The 19451-nt window shown below is 36.1% G+C and overlaps 1 protein-coding gene across 1 annotated transcript in view; it reads left to right on the top strand.

Annotated features, from left to right (window-relative positions):
* The first annotated feature begins 265 nt into the window (after positions 1 to 265).
* The window catches only part of GALNT18 (polypeptide N-acetylgalactosaminyltransferase 18), a 960883-nt gene continuing 941697 nt past the window's right edge, over positions 266 to 19451 (top strand). The window contains exon 1 of the mRNA XM_053720241.1: positions 266 to 680. Within this exon, the coding sequence (XP_053576216.1) occupies positions 443 to 680 (238 nt within the window). The 5' untranslated portion in view covers positions 266 to 442. The remainder of the gene's footprint in view (positions 681 to 19451) is intronic.

The following is a 19451-nucleotide window of genomic DNA, read 5'->3' as shown; positions in this document are numbered from 1 at the left end:
AAATGCCTAACCACAAGGTAAATATGAGTGTAAATAATGAAAACAAACTTCAATAACTAAATAACTGGCACCCTGCGTGTTTTCCCTCAGCACCAATGATGTGCACTCAGTCAAGCAGGTTGCCGCTTTCACCTGTCCCGCCCCACGGCTCTAACTATTGGCCGGCGACAGATAAGCCGCGCACAGATTGGCTGTGGTGCCTGTCACATGATGCTAGCTGTGCCCATACTGGCACCTCTAGCTGCTCGCGTTCACTGTGTGATGAGCAGCTGCAGAGCACGGACTGGTAAAGTTTGCCCCCTCAGATTTAGCAGTAGCGCCCCCCGCCGGCCGTACCTCAATATATATAACAACGCACCCGCCGCGCAGGGCACCCATGGCACGGACATCTCAGTCTAATCAGTTCTAGCGCGCCCCGGCCGCTATATGGGGGGACCCCAGCATGGTCTGCACCAGGAAAACCAAAACACTCGTGTCCACCTGCGTGATTCTCAGTGGCATGACCAACATCATATGCCTGCTCTACGTGGGATGGGTCACCAACTACATCGCCAGCGTGTATGTGAGGGTACAGGAGCCCGGGACGGACAACAAGTTAGAAGAGGGAGACAAGGGGGACACTTTGCGGATTATAGAGCGCCTGGACCGCCTGGAGAGTGTCATCAACCAACACATCCAAGGTACCTACCTGCTTACCTACCTGCCCACTGCTGCACTTTATGTTGCACCCAATTACTGCTGATGTTCAGTTGGTATCAGAGGTTTTATATATATATATATTATATATATATATATATTCTTCTGTTTACCAGTTCTCCTGAATAATGTGCCACAATTCTTGCTTAATTGCTTAGGTAGTATTCAGACTGTTGGGTCAACTAAAATAATAATTAGACCAAAGGATGTGTATTATTATATATATATAAAATGCATTTTCTCATACTCTTTTGATTGTGTTTCTTATCAGCAGTTTTTCTGCATTTGCCAATAATACACTGCAATACTGTTTTTTTTATTGCGTTTGGGTAAACATAGATGTAATCAGAATAAAATGTTTATTGCTATATGCTTCTTCTTACAGAGCACATTCTTTAGATGTTTTTAAGGAGCAATTATCCACAGTGACATGACACAAGATTAAAACACTATATATGTGTGACAATGTGTGTGTCTTTGTAGACAGGTAACATAGATTAAGGTATGTTTAAAATTGTGTGTGTATAAATATTCATCCTTTTTTGTCCATGTGCATAGTATTTTACAGTTGTAATAATATAAATGCAAAGGTACAAATATATATAATAGTAGAGCAAAACAAAGTGCATATGAAAACTTTATATATATATACTGTTTATGTGTAAAATAATATTATATGTATGTTACATACAAATACTTGTTATGCTGTGTCTTTCTTGTGTAGCTAAACATATTATAACATTAAAATGTATACAAGAGACTATATAGTTCTGTCACTGTCACCTTTACAACACAGCCTATGTAGCACAGCTAATTAATCCTCCCTGTCAGCTGTGTAGTGACAGTATTTCTATGGCTTTTAACCAATAAACTTTGTGTAGAGTTGGTCTAATGAATCAATGACACAGTACTAACAACTTGCATGGAAGTTCCATCCTTGCTGGTGTATGATAGCAATTCATGCTCTGGAAATGAATATCACAACAGAGGTATCAGGTTGTCTTGCCTTTGCTAGTAGACCTTAGTCAGCCATGTGCTATACTAGCCAAGCCAAGACTGGCAAAGGAATTTGATATGAAAGGATTTCAGAGCTAAGTGTTGAAGTGCTGCTGTTTTATGAATGGTGGCTTTGGGCAGATGAAAGAGAGCCTATGGTTTATTTACATTAGAAAAAAAATGTTTCCTGAGAGAGGCTGGTGAATATGATTTATTCAGGAAAATGTGTTTTACGTGGTCTAGTATCAGATTAAGCATTTGTGCCTTACTGTTAAACTTATTTGTGTAGAATACTATTTTTTTTTCTCCAAGTAGGACATGGATTGGGTGACAGACTTTATGGTCAGTTGTGCAAATTCAAATATATAGACAACCTGCTGCATCCTATTTATGGCCATCTCTCTGTTAAATACAGCCTTTTATTTATCCAAGTAATCTGACACCAGTGTATTCAAAGCTTCAACAATGGTTTCTCATTGAAAAAAAAAGCGCTTAAAATCCGTTTTAAATGGCTAAGACAAAGCTTTATAGAAGAGATCTGAATTAGCTTCTATAGGTGAACTTCATAGCCCTGATATAGAGCTGAGAGTTTCTAGTTGCTGTGTACACAGATATGTTGCTAGAAGCCTTCAACATTTTTTTTTTCCAATGTGCAGGTCTTGGGGGAAGAAAAAAAAGCTGACAAATTCTTTGAATGCCTTGTTTTTACCTTGTGAAATTGTAGCATTTCTAAGTTTTGGTCATTGATAACGTTGGTGCTTTTACAAACACGATTGGTCTGGAGTAAATTAAATATATTTTATTTCTGCAACTTAGGCTTTTTTTTCTCTTCGTTTGAAACGTTGTTAGACTAAAGGATTGTTATTATTTCTACTATAGTAAAACAAGACTATTTATATCATTGTGTCAAGACTGCTCAGCACAAGGACATATAAGCCATAATTATGTAGTTTAACCCCTTGCTGGGTGTTTCAATTCTTCAGAGCCATCTGTGGCAGCAAAATGGTTAAACTGTTTGCCACAATATTGCCACCAAGGAGCTGTCAATCATACCATATGCTAAACACTATCCCTGATTTTATTATAAGATAAGAGGCCTAGTCAATAATCACTATCATAACCTGCTTAAAATATATATAGCAGATTGCTTATTGTTAATCTTCCTGCTGCGCCTGTGGACAGCTGGGTCACTCACATTTGATGTGTGAGGTATTTCTGGAAGGATTTCATTTGCTAGAATATACAAGGTTCATACTGCCTTGATCTGGAAGGACAACCACTTTTGTTAAATCTGATAACTGTCAATCAATATGTTGCATGGTCCTAATATCAGGATTTACAAGATATTACTTTTGACTCTAAATAACTGTCTGTATCCTGGAATGTGTATTTACTGTATTTAAACTGCCAAATAATTACTGCAAGCTGCAGCGTGTTTCTTTTTGTGCCATTGACATGATTTATAAGAGATACCATTTTTTTTGTAACTAATAATGTTTTTACAGGAGAGAAAAAAGGTAGATTTCTGTAACTTACTGACAAACAAAAAGCAATGTATTTTACCTATAGTTTGTAACCCCCAGTGACAAGTATAATCTAATGTTGCCAAATTTGTTACCTTTTTTTTGTTTTTTTATTGTAAATGAAAAATAACAATCAGTAAAATTTGAGATTTAGTATTAGATATAAAAATGATATGCATGAGGCTTATGTCTGTATCTAAAGATGATGACACTTAGAGCTAGATTTATCAAAGACTAGACGAACTCTGTATGCACTTCGCCTGTAACTGCGCCCCAGCTCGCCTCCGGAGAAACGCACATGTGCGCCTGAATTTATCATAAAAATAGAGGTAACTTTGTGCAGGCGAGCTGGGGCGTAATAATGATAAATTTCACCTGTCGGAAACTGAATTTATCCCTATTTACTCCCTATTTATCACAGTACATCCCTATAAATATTTACGCCGCCATGTTTTAATTATTAAAAAAGTTTTTTTTAAGTTAATATTTAGCTTATATTTATATTATATAATGTTTCTGTGCTGTTTTTTATATATATGTTTATAATTTAAGATCGCAAAAAATAAATATATTAAAATATCGATCTATATATATATAACTGTTGGTACCCATATGCGCCAGTGGAAGCGCACATTTCTGGCAATAACAGTCTTTTCTTGACGTTGAGCCTTTGAAAAATTAGTTAAAAGAAGAAAGTACTGCATCACAAGATGTAAAAGCATGTATTATAATGGTGTTCGCCTCAGTCTGCATGGCGAAATATACAACACGCAATTGAAGCCGAAATTGCAGTTCCCTATCGGCGCAAAGCAATGATAAATAAGAAACTGGGCGCATTTGTAGGTCGGGCTGTTAAATTACGCCTACTACTAATGTAAATTGTAGCACTCGGGAGCGCGCCTGTGCGACTAGGCGGATGCACGCTGAGTGCGAAGAAGTTTCTTTCAGATTTGCGCAATTATAGGCGCAGAGTGCTTTGGTGAATATGACGATCAGTTTGTATGAGCTATTTTGGATGGAATTAAAGGAGAATGGCTTTGATAAATCTATCTATTATACTGCACACCTTTAGGCTATAGAAAGATGCAACAATTGTAATTCTTAAAGTTTCCATAAATTGTACATTTTTGATCAAGGTAGATTGCATTTTGTGTGTGCGCTCAATGCTATTTATGCCTGGGTTTGACAAATCCTTGAAGCCAGCTAACCATCCCTGACAGGCTCATAAATATATATTTGGTTGTCTACTACATTTGCGGTGTAGCTGTTACATTTTCATAAATTTGCCAAGTTCTGTATGCTATAAAAATACAAGGGACGCGATCCGATATCGATCGCAGTTTGCGGTGCAAGCGAGGAGACCGGCGTCGCCCGCAGTTTCAGCTCGCAACTCGAGCCATCCCATATAGGTCGCCGTCAGATGCTAACGTGCCGTAAGTCTCACAAACCAGCGATGTCCAGAAATCTGCGCAAGTGCAAATTTCTGGCGTCGCCAGTGACTTGCGCCACGTTAGAATCTGCCGGCGCCTATAAAACCTGACTAAAGTCTAAAACACCCGCACTGTCTAACACGCCTCCCTAACATAGCCCGCACTGTCTAACACGCCTCCATAACATAGCCCGCACTGTCTAACCCTCTATCCGCTATCCCCCCTCACTAGCCTAACAATAAAAAAGCTATTAACCCCTAAACCGCCGCTCCCGTACCCCGCCGCAACCTAATAAAGTTATTAACCCCTAAACCGCCGCTCCCGTACCTCGCCGCCAGCTATATTATATCTATAACCCCCTAAAGTGAGCCCCTAACACCGCCGCCATCTATATTAATATTATTAACCCCTAATGTAAGCCCCTTACACCGCCGTCATCTCTATTAAAATGATTAATCCCTTATTTAATCTACCTACCCCGCCGCCAGCTATATTATCTATATTAACCCTAAGTATATTATAGTTAATATAGGTATTACATTATATATATTAACTATATTAACCCTAATTATATTAGGGTTAATATAGTTACTATAGTATTTATATTAACTATATTAACTCTATCTAACCCTAACTAAATTTATATTAAATTAATCTAATTCATTTATAAACTAAAATATTCCTATTTAAATCTAAATACTTACCTATAAAATAAACCCTAAGATAGCTACAATATAATTAATAATTACATTGTAGCTATGTTAGGGTTAATATTTATTTTACAGGTAAATTGTTAATTATTTTAACTAGGTATAATAGATATTAAATAGTTATTAACTATTTAATATCTACCTAGTTAAAATAATTACCCAATTACCTGTAAAATAAATCCTAACCTAAGTTACAAATACACCTACACTATCAATAAATTTAATAAACTACTAACATCTATCTAAAAATACAATTAAATTAACTAAACTAAATTACAAAAAAAAACAAACACTAAATTACAAAAAATAAAAAAAAGATTACAAGATATTTAAGCTAATTACACCTATTCTAAGCCCCCTAATAAAATAATAAACCCCCAAAATAAAAAAAATTCCCTGCCCTATTCTAAATTCAACAAATTTCAAAGCTCTTTACCTTACCAGCCCTTAAAAGGGCCTTTTGTGGGGCATGCCCCAAAGAATTCAGCTCTTTTGCATACAAGAAATACAATACCCCCCCCCCCCCCATTACAACCCACCACCCACATACCCCTATTCTAAACCCACCCAAACCCCCCTTAAAAAAGCCTAACACTACCCCCCTGAAGATCTCCCTACCTTGTCTTCACCACACCGGGCCGAACTCCTGATCCGATCCGGGCGATTTCTTCCTCCGGCGATGTCTTCCTCCAAGCGGCAAAGAAGAATTCTTCCTCCGGCGATGTCTTCCTCCAAGCGGCAAAGAAGAATTCTTCCTCCGGCGACGTCTTCCTCCAAGCGGCAGCAAAGTCTTCATTCTTCCGGCGGCATCTTCAATCTTCTTTCTTTGCTCCGCCGCCGCGGAGCATCCATCCCGGCCGACTGCTGAACTTGGAATGATGTACCTTTAAATGACGTCATCCAAGATGGCGTCCGCCGAATTCCGATTGGCTGATAGGATTCTATCAGCCAATCGGAATTAAGTTAAAAAAATCTGATTGGCTGATTGAATCAGCCAATCAGATTCAAGTTCAATCCGATTGGCTGATCCAATCAGCCAATCAGATTGAGCTCGCATTCTATTGGCTGTTCCGATAGATATTAAATAGTTAATAACTATTTAATATCTATTATACCTAGTTAAAATAATTAACAATTTACCTGTAAAATAAATATTAACCCTAACATAGCTACAATGTAATTATTAATTATATTGTAGCTATCTTAGGGTTTATTTTATAGGTAAGTATTTAGATTTAAATAGGAATATTTTAGTTTATAAATGAATTAGATTAATTTAATATAAATTTAGTTAGGGTTAGATAGAGTTAATATAGTTAATATAAATACTATAGTAACTATATTAACTATATTAACCCTAATATAATTAGGGTTAATATAGTTAATATATATAATGTAATACCTATATTAACTATAATATACTTAGGGTTAATATAGATAATATAGCTGGCGGCGGGGTAGGTAGATTAAATTAGGGGTTAATCATTTTAATAGAGATGGCGGCGGTGTAAGGGGCTTACATTAGGGGTTAATAATTTTTATATAGGTGGCGGCGGTGTAAGGGGTCAGATTAGGGGATAGATAAGGTAGATGGCGGCGGTTTTAGAGGCTCACAGTAGGGGGTTAGTTTATGTAGATGGCGGCGGGGTCTGGGAGCGGCGTTTTAGGGGGTAATAACTTTATTAGGGATTTCGGGGGGGGGGGGGATCGCGGTTGACAGGGAGATAGACATTGCGCATGCGTTAGGTGTTAGGTTTATTTTAGCAGATCGCGGTTGACAGGGAGATAGACATTGCGCATGCGTTAGGTGTTAGGTTTATTTTAGCAGCCAGTTTAGGAAGTTACGGGGCTCCAATAGTCAGCGTAAGGCTTCTTACGGCTGCTTTTTGTGGCGAGGTGAAAATGGAGTAAGTTTTCTCCATTTTCGCCACGTAAGTCCTTACGCTGCATATTGGATACCAAACTGCGCGGGTTTGGTATACCTGCCTATGGCCCAAAAAACTGCGGGCGACGGCAGAAATATACGCGCGTAACTTCTAGCTTACGCCGTATATAGGATACCAAATCCGCGCAATTATTGGCGTCGCCGGCTTTTGCGGGCGACGATTTTTATCGGATCGACCCCAAGACTTGCATGTCTTTTGGATTGGGGATCTACAAGTATGTATGTATGTATGTATGTGTGTGTATATGTGTGTGTATATATATATATATATATATATATATATATATATATATGGGTTCACAAATTAATGTGCAATTTAGGAGCCAAATAAAATTTATCTTACAATATATTTAAAATAACCCCAAAACTTATGAACAAGAAGTAAATTTATTTGAGCCTGGGTATTTTTCAAGCCCTTATTTAAAGGGACACTGAACCCAAATTTTTTCTTTTGTAATTCAGAAAGAGCATGCAATTTTAAACAACTTTCTAATTTACTCCTATTATCAATTTTTCTTCGTTCTCTTGCTATCATTATTTGAAAAAGAAGGCATCTAAGCTTTTTTTGGTTTCAGTACTCTGGACAGCACTTTTTTATTGGTGGATGAATTTATCCACCCATCAGCAAGGACAACCCAGGTTGTTCACCAAAAATGGGCCGGCATCTAAACTTACATTCTTACATTTCAAATAAAGATACCAAGAGAATGAAGAACATTTGATAATAGGAGTAAATTAGAAATTTGCTTAAAATTTCATGCTCAATCTGAATCATGAAATAAAATTTTTGGGTACAGTGTCCCTTTAAGCAATTTAGAAAACAATATACTTTTTTGGTGAAGAAGGTATAATAGACATAGCACATTGTAGTGTTTTGGAAAGCCACATTAGGTACACATAATTTCCTCTCAATAATACACTGGTGTACTCTTAAAGTAAAGGGACATTACACTAATTTATTCATTTAATACCTAGAAAGCAAAATATGTGTTATACAAAACATTATAAATAATCAAGCTCCTGCACATATCAACCAATCACTATATATATATAATTATGTAGGAAGGAGGCTCAGAGTTCTGCATTCTACAAAATACTCTCCAGCCTCTCGGGGGGGGGGGGGGTGTAAACAATATCGTTTTCAGAGTTACATTACAAGGAAGAATAGGCAAAAACAATTAAAGTTCATTGCAAAGTTGTTGTTTTTTTTCTTTTCCAATTTTTTATAATTACATAATTTAATGGAGCACAATTTTTAGATTAATATCCCTTTTAATGAGGTTTGTGAAATCCCATGATCCAAAGCTCTTTTTAATTTGATTCCAGGCTCCTAGACTTTGGATAAGTCTTCATATATCTTTATGTAAATGTATCCCCTAATACATGTGTGTCTCAAATTATATAAAATATATAAAAAAAAAATTTGGTTGGTTAACAAGTTTATCTAAGTTAACCATTTCCTGCCTTGTAATTAAGAAACCTTAGTAATGTTACTTTATTACACAAAGGTTGTACCCTAATCTGGTAAATTCATTTTTTTTTATTCATAGTGTGATTTGGGTCTTGAAATAAAAGCAGATGCTGTTCAGACTATGAATATGAAATCCCAGGGCAGGGGTGAAGAACTTACACTGGGAACTGAAAACAGTAGGCCAATCCCTTTTTATTAATATCCAAGAGAAAAAAATCTTTGTATTTAATTTTCTCACAGAGCAAACATCACATTCCGAGTACCAATCCTACTTGCCAGATATTTGAAGGACTGGAGAGATTAGTAAATATTTGATGGTTTTCACCTAACTTAATTATATTTTCTCAGCTGGCACTAAGATTGGTTACATGTAGACAGGTTTATTTAAAAATAAAAAAAAGCTAGCTACTTCTAAACTGTAATATATAGTTTCTGGTGGATATAAGATAAATTGAAAGCAAACCCAATCTTTTTATATAAAAGGCCAAGTGTGTTTGTCCGAAGCTGTCATGCGCAGTAGAGACAGTAAAGAGGACAAACACACCTGGCCTTACCTGACATGCTATTTCTGGGAAAGTGGGCATAGCCGGGCGGAATGTGGGCGTGGTCGGGAAGAGAGAGAAAAAAAGAGAGGGGGGAGAGAGAGAGAAAAAAAGAGAGGGGGAGAGAGAGCAATAGAGAGGGGGGAGAGAGAGCAATAGAGAGGGGGGAGAGAGAGAGCAATAGAGAGGGGGAGAGAGAGAGCAATAGAGAGGGGGGGAGAGAGAGCAATAGAGAGGGGGGAGAGAGAGCAATAGAGAGGGGGGAGAGAGAGCAATAGAGATCGGGAGAGAGAAAAAGAGGGGGAGAGAGAGAAAAAGAGAGGGTGGATAGAGAGCAATAGAGAGGAGAGAGAGAAAGAGGGTGGGAGAGAGCAATAGAGAGGGGGAGAGAGAGAGCAAAAGAGAGGGGGAGAGAGCACAAAAGAGAGAGCGCAAAAGAGAGGGGGGAGAGAGAGCGCAAAAGAGAGGGGGAGAGAGAGCAAAAGAGAGGGGGAGAGAGCAAAAGAGAGGGGGGAGAGAAGGAGCAAAAGAGAGGGGGGAGAGAGCAAAAGAGAGGTGGAGCGAGAGAGAGCGCAAAAGAGAGGGGGAGAGAGCACAAAAGAGAGGGGGAGATAGAGAGCAAGGGGTGGGACCGCTGTACTGCAAAAAATGGCCCATGTGAACGGGCTTTAGGACTAGTTTCTTATAATAGTGTTACTATAGACTGAGAGAGGTTCCCAGAAGTAATATAATCACAGGTGGTGATAACTCAACAATTTCAGAAAACAACTTAGTTGTTGACTATAAAATGTGACACTTGAGGATTTAAACAAGCATCTTAATGTAGATTTATCCTCATATCTAGGCAAATATACAGATGTAATATATTGTCTTGCATCACTAGCAAAGTGATAAGTAAACACTAGTAAAAATCACATCTAGAAATAGATGCAAGGATGCCTTGGGTAATATATCAAAATGACCGCACCAAAATATACACAAATGGGCCGAATTATCAAGCTCCGAATGGAGCTTGATGCCCCTGTTTCTGCGCAAGCCTTCAGGCTCTAAAGACCGCTGCTCCATAACTTGTCCGCTGCCTCTGAGGCTGCGGTCTTCAATCCGCCCGATCCTATACAATCCAATTGTCCGTGAATCTGCAGGGGGCGGCTTTGCACAAGCAGTTCACCAGAACTGCTTGTGCAATGATAAATGCCATCAGCGTATGCTGTCGGCATTTATCGATGTGCGGCGGACATGATACACTACATCGTATTATGTTCATCCGCACTTTAGTAAATCGGCCCCAAACACTCAATTCCCCACTATCCCTTATAGTGCCTCGTCCTTACCTTTATATTTCACCTGGGAGGGTGCATTAAACTTGATGTGGTTTCTCTACAATACAACACACGGCAATGGACTACAATCTCAGAGTGGACTGGGTAAATATCCCTTGTTCTTAGCAGCCCTTTCTGAATAAACACACTGGGTGCATTTTTAATAGCACAGAAATTATTGTGTAAAACTGGATGTACTGACACAGACAGCTAACCCAAAGCAGTTGTGAAAAACCAATGGCACTCCTGGTTCTATATATAGTTTATTTTAAGAGCTCTCAAATAACTTTGATAGTTAATTAATTATGAATATAAAACTTTGTTAATACAAAGTAAAAAAGTAGATGGTGCTGTGTATTATTGGAACTGAGAAACCCCACCAAAAAAGAATACACTTATAGCACTCGAGAGCTATTTGTATATTGTATAAGTGTATTGTGTGTCCCAACTTAAAAGGTATATATCAGAGTCTGAGTGTAATAGGTTTTTATATGATTACGTGATCGCAACCGTGATGTAAATATTATAACTAAATTAAGATAGTAACATAATTCAGAAATATATGTATTATATCTCCACAATAATGGTTATATCTACATTAGATTGTATCCTTAGTAAAGAGCAACAACTTGATTTATAGTTTTCTATATATAGGATGGCACATGTACCAGTTTTTAGATTTTAGCTAAATAATAGTGGTAGTGATGTAGTTATTTCTTGAAATAACGACTTCATTGATAAAGTAGTGCACTTGTGCATGCAAAATATATTTGAGTGTAATTTTTAAAGACACTTGTAAAGTTGCAATTGTAACTTGCAAATGTGTCTTTATAATCCCCTTATAAGAATTACATTAATTCATACACAAGTGTTGCAGTTTGTGTTGGATGTCACCAGTCTTACAACTATTTGTTGAATAATAGCAACAGTGTTGCAACTATTGAAATGATTATAACTGTTATATTCCTATTGAGTCTTGAGACACCTATATACAAGCTGTATTTAACAGCAGCTTATCATACTTCATGTGGTTTGGTTAGATCTTAAAAAACATATATTACAGCTGCAGTAAAACAGCCCATTAAATTGTATTAGGTATACAGTGGTATTATTAATCACTGGGATTGCACTGTAACGCTTGAGTAACAATATTGTTTAATTAGCTTTTATATGAAAATAAATTGCTCAGTGCTTAGATTATATTTATTAGCATTCGCCCATATAGCTCGATATCTATCTGCAGATTGGACCGGTTTATGATTAAACGATTTATATATCAGAAGATTCGACTGGTTAATGATTACCGATTCATATACCACTTGTATGTGTGTTGGTATTTGTAAATATAATTTAGGTCTTCTACATTATGAATACACAGCCTGCCAGTCTAACATTCACATATAAGTAAATCACATCCACTATTTGGCCAATCACTGAATAGCGGTGTGTCTTAATCTGAACTAGGGTTTATTAGTGTCGATGACTAGGTAATAAGTGCTAATGTGCATTATTAATATACTACAATAAATCTTGTTAAACACTGATGTTCATTTACTATTGCGGTTCCTAGTGATAAATGCTGTATTACTAACTCTAAAGTATCTACGATCCAAATGCTTGGCTATGTATCGTTTCTCTCTATCGTTGTATTCCTTTATATGTTGATGATTTGTACACTCGGAGTTTATGTGAATCTTTATGAGAATCTTCTGATTATATAAATCGGTAATCATAAACCGGTCCAATCTGCAGATAGATATCGTGCTATATGGGCGAATGCTAATAAATGCTAATAAATATAATCTAAGCACTGAGCAATTTATTTTCATATAAAAGCTAAGGAAATAATATTGTTACTTAAGCGTTACAGTGCAATCCCAGTGATTAATAATACCACTGTATACCTATCACATTAGAGATTACCACATCAATCTCGCCGGTTAATATACCATCTATACTGTATACATAACTTATGTTAACTTTTGGGCAGATGCGAATATGGGTGTAATCTGAGCTAATAACATCCCAGGATGATATAATTTATGGGTGACAATACCATCTAGATAATCATCGCCATTACGGGGACACCTGGGCATATGTAAATATTAGCGTAATTTCAGCCAACTACTTCTTAAGGCGAACAAACAGATGGTTAGGATTACCATCCACTCAGTAATCGCCATTTATAAGAAATAATCTCCTAAAGTGATAACATTGGGGTACAAATATAGACCCTATATAACAAGAGGCAGCATCCAATAGTTTATATACAATATTTACGCTCTCATCCAGCATATTCTTGATGTAATAACTATAGAGAGATTACACTGCTGTTAAACCAGTATGACATTAGTGGTCACTAGCCCTAGCCACTAACATACAACGTCGTATATCTCCATACCAGTAATATATACTGATACACTCCAGTGCCAATAACACACATCCACTACACAATTACAAGGATATAAGGTATAGCATGATCAACGTGATCAGTTAGATCTAGCATCAATATCCTGATTAATAAAAGCCACAGTATATACCTATCTCTACAATAATTATATGTAGAGATTCCTAAGTACAATCTACCTTAGACAGAGGTATAACTTCCATAGGAGACCGCTATTGTAGGATGCTGATATGACCCATGTGATACACTGGTACAGTACATTATAGGCATTTACCTTTAATATTTGTGTTCACTAGACTCAGCATTGATTAGACATAGCTTACTTTGAGGATTTTAATTTCCCGTGTGTTGTGTGTAATTTGTCTACAGTTTTTAATCAATTCTAATAAAAGTCAAATTTTAATTATTTTCTCACACTAAGTACCACTCCCAAGTCTGGGCGTAGAGTGCTGTAGGTGCATACTGTCTCGTGGTTAGTCTCTATACTTCCACAATTTTAGTTGGTATTAGAATTTCAGTTCACCTCATATAGATAGACGTGAATCACATAGTTACATAAGGAATTATCTCCAATATATTAGTTCCTATATATTGTGTGTGTTTTTAATCGCTTGTTTCCCCTATTTTTAATAGGAATTTTTTTAATAAAAGTTATATTTTACTATCCTCCCCCTTTTTTTCTTCCCCTTCCATTACTACCAATTAAATATTGAATAACCAATATTAATCAGCAACCCAAAGCAGTTATCTGTCTATCTATCTATCTATCTATCTATCTATCTATCTATCTATCTATCTATCTATCTATCTATCTCTATCCAGATGTGATTTAAAGGGATATGAAACCCAATTTTTTTCTTTCATGATTCAGATATTTTAAGCAACTTTCTAATTTACTCCTATTATGAACTTTTCTTCGTTCTCTTCATTTCTTTTTTTTTTTCAACTTCTTTTTATTAAGAATCCAGAAAAGGAAGAACAAACATAAACAATCATCAAACAATACAATACAGTACAGTAAATCATATCAATAACATATCAGTTGTAGAGTTGTTGATAAAAAGTTAATAATCTTACATTATGGATTCTTTTCTTCATATTTTTAAACCGTAAACAGTAATGATTGCAGCATCTCAGTTCTCTGCATCTCCGCCACTTTCGTAGGATTGTATATATGTAAGATTTGTTATGGATTCCAGTCTAGGGCATTCTATATAAGTTCCTAAGCGTGTTAAATGTGAAGGGCCTATTTGATTTTCTTATGTTCAGTATATTTTATCTAGGTTCAACTATCCAGCATCCTGGGGGTGGATTGTCTTAGATATTGGTCCCATGTAGCCTGTGATTCTATGAACGGGTCTCTATTTTCTGATTTGTACGTGCTGTATTCTTCTAATTCGAGTAAGTTAGTAACCTTAGATTTCCACATTTTCAAAGAAGGGGCCTCTTTAGACTTCCAGTTTTTTGCAATTAAAAATCTTGCACTATTAATCATGATTTTAAAAAGGGGTTTATAGTTTTTATATAGATTTATTTAGCAGCCAAACCCAAGGGTCGAGAGGAAGGGGAATTTGGAGGATATCCTCAATTTCTTTAATTACGTTCTCTTCATTTCTTTATTTGAAAAGCAGGAATCTAAGATTAGGAACCAGACCATTTTTGTTTCAGCACCTTGGGCAGCGCTTGCTGATTAGTGGCTACATGTAACCATCTATCCACACATTATTTATGACTTTAAAGTGAATGTCAATTTTGATGCTAAAGTGCCCAGTTTTTAAAAATTTGATTAAAAACAGGGGCACTTTAATTCATCAAAATTTACATTTGACTTCTGTTGAGAAAAAAAAACTTACCTTTTAATCTTCACAGCAGCTCCAGCTTCCTCCGGTTGTTGCAAGCCATTTCTGACGTCAAAAATGATGGATAGGTCACCCTCCAATCACGGCTTCCCCCCGGGGAATTAGTGTCTGATTCAACACCGTGATTGGAGGAAGCCGGATTCCTCATTTTAGACCCAAGAAGATGCGTTGCGACGGGCTGAGGAAGCTGGAGCTGCTGTGAAGTTTAAAAGGTAAGTTTTTTTTTTTTCTCAACAGGAGTGAAATGTAAATTTTGATGAATTAAAGTGCCCCTGTTTTTAATCGAATTCATTCACTTTAAGCTTTGCAAATATACATTCATATCCATTATGCAGAAGGTTTTTGCAGCCTCTATTGCAATTGGACTTCAGGTAGATGCTTAACTTGCCTTGTAGTAAAAGTAAAAATATTTAATTTTCTTTTAACTGGACATGAAATACTTTTGATATTGTAATATGTTTAATTATGCAAAGTTAGAAAAATAAACTTTATTTACCCCTTGTCCTGTAATTTAAACTCTGAAAATGTATTATGAGCTTGACTAGTGGTTAAGGAATATCTATTGTTAAAGGATTATAAAACACTGTTATTAAAGCACACATATCTGCAGCTATATATAATCTAAACAGCTCAGACTTATTTTTTTTTCTCTTTAAAACAAAGCCTCTAAGGCTTTAACTTTTATTTTCCATTTTTCCTTTTAGCAAAAGGCAGCCCACTAATAAGGGCTGTCCGTCACTCTGTTAAAAACTCCTATGAACGCCGCCGTATTTAAATATTTAAATTAATCAGGTGAGCATCCTAAACACATGTGTAGTTTTTTCCAGCCTCTCCCAGAAGGTATTTTAGCAAATATTTAATATATGTATCCCTATACAATGTTGGATTAAAGGGATAGTCTCTTCAAAATTAGAGTTCATGATTCAGATAGAGCATGCAATTTTAAGCAACTTTCTAATTTACTCCTATTATCAATTTTTCTTTGTTCTCTTGGAATTTTTATTTGAATGTAAGTAAAGGAGACGGCCCATTTTGGTTCAGCACTTGGGTAGCGCTTGCTGATTGGTGGCTACATTTAGACACCAATCAGAAAGTGCTACCAAGGTGCGGAACCAAAAATGGGCTGGTTCCTATGTTTACATTCTTGCTTTTTAAAAAAAAGATACCAAGATACGAAGAATAATTGATAATAGGAGTAAATTAGAAGGTTGCTTAAAATTGCCTGCTCTATCTGAATCATGAAAGTTTAATGTTGACTAGACTATTCCTTTAATAGATTTAGCATTTCTTATCCCTTGGTGTTACTATATTATAAAATGTGTAGACTAACGCACGTAACCAAGTGTCTTTAATGTATGGTTCTGTGGCTATGTCATAAGGCAGAATGTTGTTTTAATACCTGTTTTTTTGTTTTAGCCAGGCCACAATCAGATAGGATCATATAACATGAGATCCAGACAGAAGGTACTGTTCCATAAAGTAGCTGGTAATGTTAAAATATAGTTGCTTCTGCTATAAGGAGGGATCAGTAGATATATAACAAACTGGCACATCTTATTTGGCAAGCATTTTGCAATCAAAATGAGTATATTTTAATGCTTTTTCTATTCATAGAAGTTGACAGTAGATAAGAACCAAAAAGACCAATTAAGTTTACCCATATGGCCTTTTTGGTTCTTATCTATTTACTGATTTCCCTGTCTCTCGGAAAAAATGGGTACTTGCTATCCAATCACAACACTGTAAATGCATATGGTGAATGAAAGTGCATTGTTGGTCACATATGAGCAGTAGAGTAAAGCGAAGGGTGTTTAACACTTATTATGCTCAGTTAAGTGATTATAACTGCTTAAACGACACCAAATTAATTTATCCATTAAACTAAATATTTATTATTATTATTAACCATAATAATATTAAACAATTAAACGATTGTGCAGCTCCATACCCTGACTGGGCTGCAGTCCTCTGCGAGGGATTCCCCTGTGTATGGTGTAATCTCTCAAGAACCACATGGGGTGACTTTGAGCTGGATAATGCGAGATTATTTAAGAAGTCTCGTCAGTGCTGTGAGGTTCCATTAAGGATTTTTACAAAGGCAAATTTTAGTTTTTACATCTACGTCAACTACATACCTGGATGGTAAATCAATCGTGAATATTTAACCACCATTATGACCACTTCTCATATCTCTCACACCAAACTACCGGAGGACGACCATCTCTGCATCAAAACCAAGCTGACCCCCACTATCTTATAATGCTCAGAAAAAAAGCCCCTAAAGATATTGCGTGATTTTCCTCCATACCAGCAAATTGTGATCATCAGGCCTTGTGTAAGGAGGATAAAGAGGGAGAAAACCTATATTGATGTGGTGGATTTTATTTGATGTATTTATGCTTTTAGGATGTTTCCACCAGGTGAGTGAGCTATGTCAGTTGCCTTTATCTGTCTCTAGGAATGACTTGTACGCAGGCTTCCATTTCCCCTTATTTGCAAAGTAAAATGTATTCGTCTCTATTTTGTAATGACTTCATGTCAAATTAATATTATTTTTTTGTTTTCTGAATATTACAATAAAAGTATTAACAGATGGCATTACGCAAGCAAACAAAACAGCAAGATCATTTTTAGTTGTTTTTTTTCCCTTCATTAGTGGAAAACAAAGCTCACATTGTTATTTTTAGAAATTAGTTAAAGGGATAGGAAACCAATTGTTTTCTTTCATAATTCAAATAGAGCATGACATTTTGTTACTTACATTATCAATTTTTCTTCGTTCTCTTGGTATTTTTTGTTGAAAAACAGGGACATATGCTTAGGGGCTGGCTCATTTCTTGGGGACTATATATGGCAGCAGTTTTGCAAGAATGTTATCCATCTGCAAGAACACTAGAGGGCAGCACTATTTCCTGCTATATAGTGCTGCAGATGCCTACCTAGGTATCTCTTCAACACAGAATATCATAGGAACAAAGCAAATTTGATAATAAAGTAAATTGGCAACTTTTTCAAAATTGTATGCTTTTTCTGAATCCCAAAATAAAATGTTAGAGTTTCCTATCCTTTTTAGATGTATTTATATATACTGTACATATACAGGGGTGCAACATGATTGCTATAGTTTAAAGGACACAAAACATAAAAGCAGTGCTTTTTATATTTATACTTTTTGAGTCATCAGCCCATACTGAGCATGTGCAAGAATTCACAGACTATACGTATATGCATTTGTGATTGGCTGATGGCTGTCACATGATACAGGAGGTGTGGAAATAGACATAACTTTGAACTATGTCAGAAAATAATCTACTACTCATTAGAAGTTCAGACAAAGTGCTATTGCATTGTCTTTTTATCATGCAGTTGTTGATTATGCAAATCTACCGTATTTCCTGGTCCTTTAATGATATGTTTAGAGGAAAGATTAGCCCGAGTATAAAAAGACAATTATTTGTTTTATTATATTATTTGTTTAAAATTTAAAAAAGAAAAAGTAAAATTTGAATCTCCGCAAATGAATAGGTAATGCTGTGTTGTCAATTAGATTTCCTTTTAAATGCCTCTTATCTCCTCTGCTGAGGCTAGTTAGATACAGATATAAGTAACTAGATATATCAAACAATGCTTGTGTGGAATGTACCAAAGTTAGGTTTGTGAAGTATGGAGTGGGCACTTCCAATTCTCTCAGGATATGGAAACAAATTACAGCAAAAGTAGACAAAATAAATAATGATAATACATTGCAATTTTTGTTTTTAAACTAGATAAAATGAAACATCTTGTAATATCCTTTAAACAGCTAGGGGTAAAAAAAGCAAAGCTTTCTAGGCCACAGAAAGTTAGATATAGGAAAGGCCAAATTTCCAGCTTACATTAAATGTCATTTTGCTCCCTTTTGCTATATACAATCCTAAACGTTCTCTCTTGGAATTATGGACTATCTGGAGGTGCAGTATTTTAAATTGGCCCCAAATAATGTATTCATTTGTACAGTAAAATGCTAGTGTGTCAGTTTTGAATGTATTAGATGTATTATTTTTTTGTTTCTCCCAGAATCAGTTACTTTATAGCATTTGTAACTCATGTGTGGGGGGCGCCATTAACCATTTCCCTGATGGGGCATAAACTATACTGAAGAAGAACCCAGTCTTCTATTCATGGTGCACATTAGTTCCACCTGTTTTCAGGTATATTTTCAATTAAACTTCAAGGTCTCCTGGTAATGTAGATAAGGTGCTGTGCCGTACAGTAGATCTGCTGAATATTTATTCATCTTCTATTAGACTTACACAGATTATTGATTTTCCACTGTCTCGTGTTAGATTAAGGCTTTGCACACTGGAGTTTCTGCCTGCCAAGACATTTTTTCTAGCAGTAAATATATGTCTGCAAATACATACAGTATGTAGGCAGATAGCCAAAACTAATGTCTGGAATATTAAATTGCCTAAACACTGCATCTGTAATATTAACGACATTAAGTGTGCGCACCTGTGCGCGTGAACACTCTGTAATTAAAGGGACATACTGTTCTAATTGCTTGAGCACTT

This window comes from Bombina bombina, chromosome 7 (genome assembly GCF_027579735.1).
Source record: "Bombina bombina isolate aBomBom1 chromosome 7, aBomBom1.pri, whole genome shotgun sequence".
NCBI classification, from domain to species: Eukaryota; Metazoa; Chordata; class Amphibia; order Anura; family Bombinatoridae; genus Bombina; species Bombina bombina.
Note: the sequence above shows the minus strand (reverse complement) of the source record. Positions and strands in the feature narration are given on the sequence as shown.